The sequence below is a fragment of the Nanorana parkeri genome, unplaced genomic scaffold (genome assembly GCF_000935625.1).
Source record: "Nanorana parkeri isolate BGI_ZX_2015 unplaced genomic scaffold, ASM93562v1 scaffold2586, whole genome shotgun sequence".
Taxonomy (NCBI): domain Eukaryota; kingdom Metazoa; phylum Chordata; class Amphibia; order Anura; family Dicroglossidae; genus Nanorana; species Nanorana parkeri.
Window position 1 is genome coordinate 1,868 of NW_017308854.1, and position 10,287 is coordinate 12,154.

The 10,287-nt window shown below is 45.2% G+C and overlaps 1 protein-coding gene across 1 annotated transcript in view; it reads left to right on the top strand.

Annotated features, from left to right (window-relative positions):
• Positions 1–811: 811 nt before the first annotated feature.
• Positions 812–10,287, top strand: part of HSCB (HscB mitochondrial iron-sulfur cluster cochaperone) — a 13,016-nt gene continuing 3,540 nt past the window's right edge. The window contains exons 1-4 of the mRNA XM_018573869.1: positions 812–1,180; positions 4,384–4,480; positions 6,921–7,010; positions 9,808–9,952. Coding sequence (XP_018429371.1) covers positions 849–1,180; positions 4,384–4,480; positions 6,921–7,010; positions 9,808–9,952 — 664 coding nt within the window. The 5' untranslated portion in view covers positions 812–848. The remainder of the gene's footprint in view (positions 1,181–4,383; positions 4,481–6,920; positions 7,011–9,807; positions 9,953–10,287) is intronic.

Sequence of the window (10,287 nt, forward strand, 5' to 3'; positions counted from 1 at the left end):
CACGTGATTACAACAACGAACACATTTAATGAAGCGTTTTCTTTGAAGTAGCCATGGCTACAGTGTTAGCCATAGGTCAGGGGGGCACTATTTCACACTTCACCTCAGGGAGCAGAAAGGCTAGGATCACCCTTGGTGCCAGGGACTAGTACCTACACAACCCCACGGCTTGTCTACCTAACTACACAACCTTAAGGCCTACCCACCTTGCTAGACAACCACATGGTCTACCTTCCCACAACCCAATGGCCTACCTACCTTGCTAGACAACCACATGGTCTACCTTCCCACAACCCCATGGCCTGCCTACCTACCTTGCTAGACAACCACCTGGCCTACCTATGTTGCTACACAACACTGGGGCCTACCTACCTTGCTACTACAGCCCCCAAATCTACTGCTTGGTATGCCTGCAGAAGATTTGTACGATCAGAATGCAGTATGTAGCATCCTCCCACGTGTATTCCGAGCTCTCATCTGCTGCCAGACCCGGAGTATTACTATAGTCACCTCGTGCTACCCTATACACATACGCCTGTCATGAAGGATAAGACAGAGAAAGACTTGGTATAAAGGGGAAGAACAACACACTCCGATACATGTACACTGAAACTCTCACCTCGCTGCAGCCACATAAACAGGAAGATGAACCTCTTGCCCTTTGCCGCCATTCACAGTTAAGCCCATCTGACCAATCACGACTGCTGACGTCACGCAGTGGGCGGTTCGCTGTCACCTTTCACCTCGGGTGAATTGTGCGGCGTACATGGCGGGGATATGGTGTGTACAGTATAGTGTCTTCTCTTCACATGTTGGACTGACCGAGGATCCGTACTTCCGGCTCAGCTATGGAGCCAGGCTGCCGGGCACTGTGGAGGCGCTGTGCCAGTCACTGGAGGTTTCGTATGTCCATGGTACTGTGTGAGCCTGTGCTGAGTCCCCTAGTCACAGTCCGATCACAGCATCCCCCTCTCTTGTCATACAGTACCATGTCCTCCCCGGCTACAGGCATCACAACAAGGCTGGGACCAGGTGTCAGTAGGAGCCTGTGTGTGACCAGCCATAGCCGCCTGTGCTGGAGCTGTCAGACTGTGGTCAGCACATCGGAGCTGTTCTGTCCCTCCTGCAGATCTCTACAACCTCCAGATAACACCAAAGACTTCTTCCAGATTCTGCACTGGTAAGAGCGTACATCGCAGGCTCATCAGGCTGTGTTCTGAAAGCTGGGGTCTGGGGATGAGTACCTGTCATTGTTATATCTACTGCCCCCCCCCCTCCCTCCCTCCCCCCGGGCATCCTAGAAGTGGTGGCCCATCACTAAAGATCATACAGTTCTGATTGTCCCTCTGACCCAGGGCTAGGTGTGTTTATAAATTCACAAAATGGATCCGGCTATTACTATTGATGAGAAGGATCCCTGGAGCCTGCTGATCCGGGTAGGATACATGTGCCTTGGGGGATCAGAAAGGAAGTTTGTACAGTCCAGGCAAATTGGTCCATTCTTTCTAAGGGTTTATTTACCTTCCTCTGGATCAACTTCAGGTGTAGGGCAATTCTGGGCACTTTTTTTTTATTACCCCTTGCAGTGGGCTGCCCCGCACCAAAAGGGTTAAGTGCTTGTTTCTGGTCTAGGGAGGAGGAAAATAACAAAGTTCTACGGTACTCACTCGATCCTTCGAGTCAACCGGCTGCGACAGCGCTCCCTCTAGAATATCTCTTCCTATGCTGCAGCGATGGAATGTCCCTTAGCGTCCTCCCATCCTGTGATGACTCAGGGACCTTCGACTGCAGAGAGGGAGAGAGGTTTCAGGGACCAGTCTAAGAGCAAGCCAGCTCAGAGGATCAGGTGGGTATAACTTTTTTGTAATTTCCCCCCTAGACCAAAATGAGCACTTAACCCTAGCTTGAACTCGATGGACACATGTCTAGCTACATACGTGTTCTGATTCAGTACCTAAGAAAGTATAGATAACAGAGACAGGACACTAGCTGACAGAGGTTTGGCAATAGTGGCCCATGTATCTGTTACCATGGCATAGGGGGTCCATTTATAAATCAGCAGTGTATCCTTACTACTTTACAAAAGAGCCTCGCATATCTAAAAAGCACAGTGGTGTGTTTACAAACGTGGCAGCACCCCGCCCCACTGAAGCAAGTGGAGCAAAATTAAAATGGGTAGGCGAACCCAGTCATGTGACCCGTCAGTCATGTGACTGGCCTCTCCTCCAATGAAAAAGGTTTATGTGCAGTGTGTCTTCCTCCTGGAGGGTGGCTACTTTTGTTCCCCATGATCCCTGTGTGTACAATGTAAAGTAACCACCACTCCAAGCTCACTCCTGTGATCGACTACAGTCTCAATACAAATTAGTAAACTAAACGTGAGATTGTTGTCCATCACAGGAGTGAGCTTGGAGCAGTGGTTACTTTACATTGTACACACAGGGATCATGGGGAACAAAAGTAGACACCCTCCAGAAGGAAGGACAGTGTCAGAGATGATTTGAGGATCTACAGCTGAGTGATACACAAATAAGAGACATTTTTTTTAATAGTTACAGTGCTTAAATGCAGTGCTAACTTCTGAGTTTAGTGTCACTTTAAGGCAAAAAACCCTGTGCCTTTATTATTGCTTTAATGTACAAGTGAAGTGCTGACAGACAGGCTTTTTTATGGCAGAAGAGACGTGTAAATCTCATCTGCCATCACAGTTTCTCCCTGCCTGTCAGCATTTTTTTCTATAACTGTACGCTAAGCCGCACACGCAGGATTCTCGCTGAGATGAAGTAACTTCCATGCACGGTAGTTACATTATTGGGGCAAGGCTAGTCAGGTGACTAGAGACTCAGAACCTGGGAGAGGGCCAGGACAAAGATACAAGCGTCCGTGACCAAGGGGAGCAGCGCTGGAGAGGATTGCTTCTGTAGGTATGTCTGCCACAATGTACTAATACCTAATGGGGGAATTTATCAAAACTGGAGCAGACAAAATCTGGAGCAAATTTGCACTGCAACCAATCAGCTGATCTGCCTCATTTTCAAATCTTACCTGAGCAAACTGAAGAGAGATGCTGATTGGTTGCCATGGGTCTTTCTGCTCTCCAGTCTCCCTGCTCCAGTTTTGATAAATGCCCCCCTATGTATGCTAACACTTAAGGGTCCATTCACACCACATGCATTGGGAACATGTTAGTATGTGCTGACAATGTATGGCATGCCTTACCTTTTTCAGCTCAGTGGGATGTGATGTGGAACAACCGCCTCGCACTTGTGACATTTCAAGAGAGTTTTAAAAAAAAAGTACATAGTGCAATGTGCCAGGATCGGCGCATTGGTACACCAGCCACTGTGCGTTTTGCAGAGTGACTGATGTGAATGGACCCCTAGGGTTAGTTCACACCATGTGCAGTGCGTTTCGGTCCAATTCTGGTCGGAACGACCTGCATCGCATTGCGGCCGTCTCACTTTTTTTCCGGGCCGGAGGGGGCGTGGCGGGCCACGCCCTCCGGCCGCAATGCGATAGGCCGCACGGGACCGCAAGGCACATTGTGCCTGCGGTGCAATTAAAATGCTGCAAAGCTAACAGCTCCTGGGGCCCAACTGTTCTATTTGTTTTGTGATGTTATCAGAGACGTAGGTAGAATAAGGGGGGCTGAGCGATGCCATGATTTGTATGATGTCTCTGATAATAGCCGGGAGATTACAGTGCTGATTGCTAAACAACCGGATCACATACAGAAGTCAAACATGGTGCTTTGCATCTCTCAAGGTACATGTTTATCTAAAGTTGATTAATCCTAGGGTGAAGTTCCATTTATTCAGAGAGAACTCCATGGCATACTATAGACTACACACATTCAAATCCACATTTAAGTCAGTTCAGTGGGATCTTTCCCAGCTCCCTATTCATCATAAGTAAGCCCTGCATGGTCCCTAGTAAGCACTAGGTCTTTTAACTCAACACATTGTTGGATATTATATATCCATTATTATATTATATTGTATGGATATTATTGTGCCGTGACAGACTATATATGCATGTTGTAATGCATTCTTTTATTGCACCCCAACACGAAGGAGCCAGTGAAAGGAAGGATATAATGAAGTGCTGTATGAAGCAGTAGCAGTTCTGCGTCACTTCCTCATTCATTCATTCATTCTGAGCATGTGACCTGTGGACAAGTCATGGCAGTTACAACATAGGGATACATTTTCCAGTTTCTACTTGCAGCTGCTCTTACAGAAGCGTAAAAATGCCTTCTGACGTTTTACAACATTTTTATTACTTGACTAATATTATTTCTGTAATGCGTATGTAGAATAATGTGTTTCAACTTGTAAAACGATGACATGCATTCATTTCAGGGTTTTTGTTGTTTTTTTGCAGTGACCGATCGTTTGATGTTAATATCCAGGAACTGCAGAAGAAGTACAGGAACCTCCAGAGGTTACTTCATCCAGATTACTTTAGTCAGAAGTCACAGGCATGTTCCAAAACTCTGCAATAAGTTCTTTAGCCCCAACCCCCCGCCCCCTCCCCCCCCCATGAGCGCTCACAATTTGCTAGCAAAATTCCAAAGCCATAGCACAGGGCTGTGCTGGACGGCAGTGCAGGGAATAGATAATACACCTGTACCGGCGCAGGGCAAGGACCGTTCGCCGAAAGGTAAGTATAGTGCGGGTGTATATAGGGGGTGTATGGGAGGGGGGGCCAGATTTGAACGGGTAATTTCATTTTGACAAATTACTTGAGAAAGTGAACTTAACCTTTAATGCACATGTGCATGTTTGAGAACGTTACTGCCCAGCTACCACAATATGGCACCCAGTGGAATGGGGGCAGCACTCAGCATGCACACACAATGCCTTATGCGTGCGTTTATTCACATGCAGGGTTGGTTGTAATTCTTTTTTTTTATTATTATTATTTTTTACTTCTTTAGCGCTCCTTTTAATTATTGTTTTTTCACTTCATTTTATTGCTATCTAACAGGGGCTAACAAGCCTTTGAGTGATAGTGTTTGGAGGTGACAGGTTCTCTTTACAGCCGTCTAGATCACAAAAATCCAAAATGAAAGGCGGCTCCTGTACTCTACATTTAGCCTTGCATGCTCACAGCAGGGCTAAATGTAGAAGAAAAACACCTGCCCGGCACACAGAATTTTATGTCCTTGGTGTCGGGCGGTTGCACACCCCTGCTGACTTTCCAAGTAACATGTTTGTAGCAGCTCAAACACTCGGAAAGCATTGAAGCCAGGGACAGCCAGGCAACTTGCATTTTCAGAAGCAAGTTCTCAGTGGAAGCCTCTGTAGATCACTCAATACAAGTTTTATTTAACCCTCAGTGATGCAGTTCAGCTTCTTTCAGACCTCTTGTGTGAAAAACTTCAGATTAAAAGGACATGTGCCTTCAGAGTAGCATTTAAGTAGTGATGAGTTGTCCTTTAAAGGAGAACTATGAGGCGAGTGATTTTCACTCATCCTCATAGTTCGAGCCGACGTGTGACAATGAAACTGTCACACGTCGGCTCAATAGATCGAGAAGTGAACGAACACATACCGGCGCTCGCTCACTTCTCCATCCTGTCCCTGCAGAGAGCCGTGACTGTCACTCACAGCTCCCTGCAGGGATTCCCCCCGATCCTCCAGCGCTGACTGGCGGAATGGACGGGGGAGGGGTGGGTACAGCTGGCTCTGCCTCTAGATAGGCAGAGCCAGCTGTCAATCACACAGCTGGGTGGATCTCGACAGTAATGTCGGGATCCGTCCCGGCTGCAGCGGTCTCAGTATACCGCGAGCTGTAGCTCGCAGTATACTGAGCTTTGGGTGACGGGAGGACGCTAGTTTATGTCCTCCCGTGACCATTAGGAGAACTATGGGGAAAAGCACCCCATAGTTCTCCTTTAAGGAGGCCTATTGCTGCATGCCGGAGTCTAAGTGCATTGTATTTCAATAGTGAAGTGTGAACTGATCTATTCTCAAAAATGGGAAGGAATTGAAATCCTTTTTTAGGAACGGTAATATTCTCACAGAAACCCAAAGATCTGAATAAGCTATTATTATACCTATCACTGGAAATATTATGTATTCCAAAAATACAATCAATGCTTCCATTATAATATCTCTGGCCAGCTCCACTTTATTTTTCATCTACTGTCGCCTTGAGGAAGTATACGCCAAATCTCAACCTCCCAAACTCGGAGGTCTGGCAGTGTGTTCTTTATTCCCCCTTCTTCATCTGTATTAAATCTATTATTGATCCTTAGTGCACATAACTGACAGCAGGAAGGATATGGGGACAGGAGGTACAGAGACTCCAAAGCATTGTCCAGCCAGTAGATTATAGCAGATCTTAAAATGAGAAAGTTATTCCCACTGACTTCTCTCTTCTAAAACTGGCCATGCATGCATAGATTTCTTTTGTTCAGCCTGAGGGCTGACCAGAAGAAATCTAACATATTCCTCCATCTATGCTAAACAGCGTCACTGGACGAATCCCCCCCACGGGGCTATAGTATTCTAGCAGCCAGCAGCCGCCACTGTATAACGACTGTGTACTGAATACCTCAACAGTGACTGCAGTTGATTTGGCTGCAGGTATTGTTCGGTTCGGATTGTTCAATTGAAAAATGGACTTTTGTCAAGCCAGGTGATACCAGCTGGGCCACCCACAGCTTGTATTTTGGCCAAGTCCGCCCAAATTTGAGCAGTGAATGGCCAGCATAAAACTGTGACCCATTTATTTGTAAATGGCTGCTGTAACTAAATGATTAGTTATGTAATACAGAGCCCAATCCCAGGTGCCTAGTTGTCAATGGGAAGATGTTAGCACCTTGGTTTTTGTTTATTCTGTAGATTTGTTTTGCATGATCACATCACTGTCCCTTTATTCAGGTAAAGTTTATTTTCTGCATTTCATTTCAGGACGAGCTGGATATTTCTGATCAGCAGTCTTCTTTAGTCAACAAAGCATACAATACATTACTGTCTCCTTTAAGCAGAGGAATATATTTGGTAAGTTTCATACTGAAGGCATTGGTCCCTTTACTTTTATTTCAGACAGGTGTAGAACTCCTGCAATTGACATATGGGCTTAAAGCAGAACTCCAGGCAAAATTTGTTATTACCCTTTGCAGTGGGGCAACCCCTGCACTGCAAGGGTTAACTGATTATTTCTAGGGACTAAAATAAAAAGGTCATACTCGCCTGATCCTCAGGGGCCAGCTTGCTCTAAGACCGGTCCTTCCAACCTCTCTCCCCCTCCACTGCAGCAGTCTAAGGTCCCTTGTTCATCGCGTTCTATACACAGTTGGAGGAATTTATCAAAACTGAAACAGACAATATATGGAACCAATCAGCTTCTCTGTCTCATTTTCAAATCTTACCTGAGCAAATGGAAGAGAGAAGCTGATTGGTTGCCATGGGCAACTGCTCCAGATTCTGCCTGCTCCAGTTTTGATAAATTCCCCCCAGTGTATATGATGTGAGGACACCGAGGAACATACCATCACTGCAGTGTAGGAGAAGAGGCTGGAGGGAGCGCTGTGACAGCCACCCACCCATGAGGCTCGGGTGAGTACAACGTTATTTTAGTCCCTAGATGGAAACCAGCAGTTAACTCTTGCAGTGCTGCGGGTAGCCCCACTGCAAGGGTTCATAAAACCTTTTTCCTGCAGTTGTTCTTTAAAAGGATATTGCAAAGACAGTATGGAAAACTCGAAACACCCTTTGAATTCACTGGCCATTAAGGGGTCCCCCTAAATATAGCAAACAGGTTTTTATAGCATTCTTCTACAGATGTGCTTATTATGATGAAACTATGCGTTTACATGTGTACTATAGAGTTTCATCCCTGTGTGCATTCATAATGAAGAACGTATAAAGGAGGAAAAACTCCTGTTTAAAGGAAATCATTTATTTGGGGAAACATGGCTTTATTCTGCAAATGCAGGTCACCTGACTGCCATGCTCATCCTGTTTGTCCAGCCATACACTAGTAGAGGTTTTTTTTACAGAAATTGTTTGTATTGAAAGATATTTCACATAAACATCCTTGTAGGATGCATATGTACATAAAACATAAAACCAACAAACACGAGATATAGCATCTATCTCACATTCCTTGGGCAATACAAATCCCAATAAAACTTCCACCACATAAAATGTAATACCTGGGGGACATTAACATTCAGCAGAACAGTGAACGAAGTATATGAGGGTCCTTGCCCCCGCATAGGATCGTAGGATACGTATTGAACAGCAAATTGGGGGCTGGGTACCCACAAGCGTGGAGAGCCCAAGGAACCACAAACAACACATCACGCCAGACAAACATGAAAGAAGGTGGAAAAGGGAAAGGGTGGAGAGGAGGTGGGAAAGGGAGAATGTAAAAGAGAGATAGGAAGAAGGGGGGAAGGGAGAAGAAGAAGGAGGGGGGGGGAGGGAGGGAATGATCATACTCCTGTCTGTTCCACTAGTAGCGTTTTATTCAAATGTGATAAGGAGGATCTGCAGGAGCCAGAGCTATAAAAAATAATAATAATCAATGCACATTTTTTTGTTATAGGAAAAAGTGTGAATTTATTCTTTTTTTCATAAAAAAAAAGGGTTGACTTTACTTTTTAACAGAGGATTTGAGAGCAGTAGAGTACCTTTTCTCTAGCACTAATTTGTGTGTCACTGAGCTCTGTTTTTACTTGGACTATGGTTTGAGCCCTATGTCAAAAAGATTTGTACAGGCAGTCCCCGGGTTACGAAAAAGACAGGGACTGTAGGTTTGTTCTGAAGTTGAATTTGTTTGTAAGTTGGAACAGGTACATGTTTTGGTGTAACTCCAGCCCCAAATTGTTTGTTGTTGATAGCATAGGGAAGGGTTTACCCCCTGTAAAGTATGTTTTGTTGTGTGTGCCCCTGTTCAGAAGATTTCAACTCACTTTCTGTCCCTGTGATAATTGGATTTGGGGAAAAAAGACAACTTTTTCCCATGATCACTCTTACAGGAGTGGATTTCCCTTCCTAGGGGTAGATTTCCTTTCACTTCCTGTTGTCTGAAGGACAGGAAGTGAGATTAAATCTTTCTAATGAGGATACAGACAGCAGTAAAAACCTAATTGTGACCCGGAAGAAGAGGCGGGCACCCCTTGTCTGCACGTCTAACAAGAGCCAACTTCCTGTAATGTACGTACAGTACTACGAACCAGACCCAAAAAGGCGGGCACTCCTCATCGGCACGAGCACGGTAGCATTACAACTACCCCTGCTGTACAGTAATAGCCTCTGTTTGTAAGTAGGAGTCGGATGTAAGTCGAATGTATGTAACTCGGGGACTGCCTGTAGTGTTTTATTTCATGTTTTTCCATATTCTCTATCATTAGTCAACTCATTCAGAAATGCAGAGAGCAGTGCACAGAGTGCAGTAAGCATTAATAGGCAGCTTTCCTTGTTATGATTGCTGTAAGCTAACAAGATATGAAACCTGATTTGGGTGTTTGGAGTTCTGCACTTATAGTTGACCTTGGACGTGATTTGCTAGTCGCTTGATCTTGCCTTCTTCAGACAGATCAGGAAGCCTTCTTCTCCCACCACTTTACATTCACTTGAAGCAAATTCTCCGCCCAAGTCAAATGTTCTCATCTGTGGCAGTGAAGGAGAGTGGTCAGATCCTCTCCATGTCTGTGGGCATTCTGCAACTTAGTTTTGTATTTTATTGAATTGGGGAGTATATAGTGTACGCTTTCATGCATATTGTAAAGAGCAAATCTGTATACCTTATGTGAAATTATTATTACTTGTCCCTTTTTTTTTGGCACAGTTAGGTCTTCATGGCATCACTTTTGCAGAAGGGACAGAGGGAGGCGTGGATACACCATTTCTGTTTGAAGTCCTAGAAGTCAACGAACAACTTAACGAAGCAAATACTGATGCTGAAATCGAAGAAATTGGAAACCTCGTACAAGGTAATCCACTCATTAATATGCTTTGCTTCTAAACTAAAAGTTTTTAAAAGCAAATCTACTCTTTAGCTACCTAGTCTGCTAGTTTTTCTATGGTGCAATGAGAGCTCCGATTTTTCAGGCTGACACCTGGAAAGGAAAGAATTCCACAAACCGCTTACAGGATGATATACAGTTGAGCCGTGTATGGTAAAAATGAGGGATGTGCCGATACCGAGTACTTGGGCGAGTACTCGTCCCGATGCCTAGCCTGAAAATTCCGGTATCGGGAAGCCGGCTCCCTGTTTCCTCATCACCAGGGAGCATGGAGCTGGCTTCCCGGCCAATCAGGAAGCTGG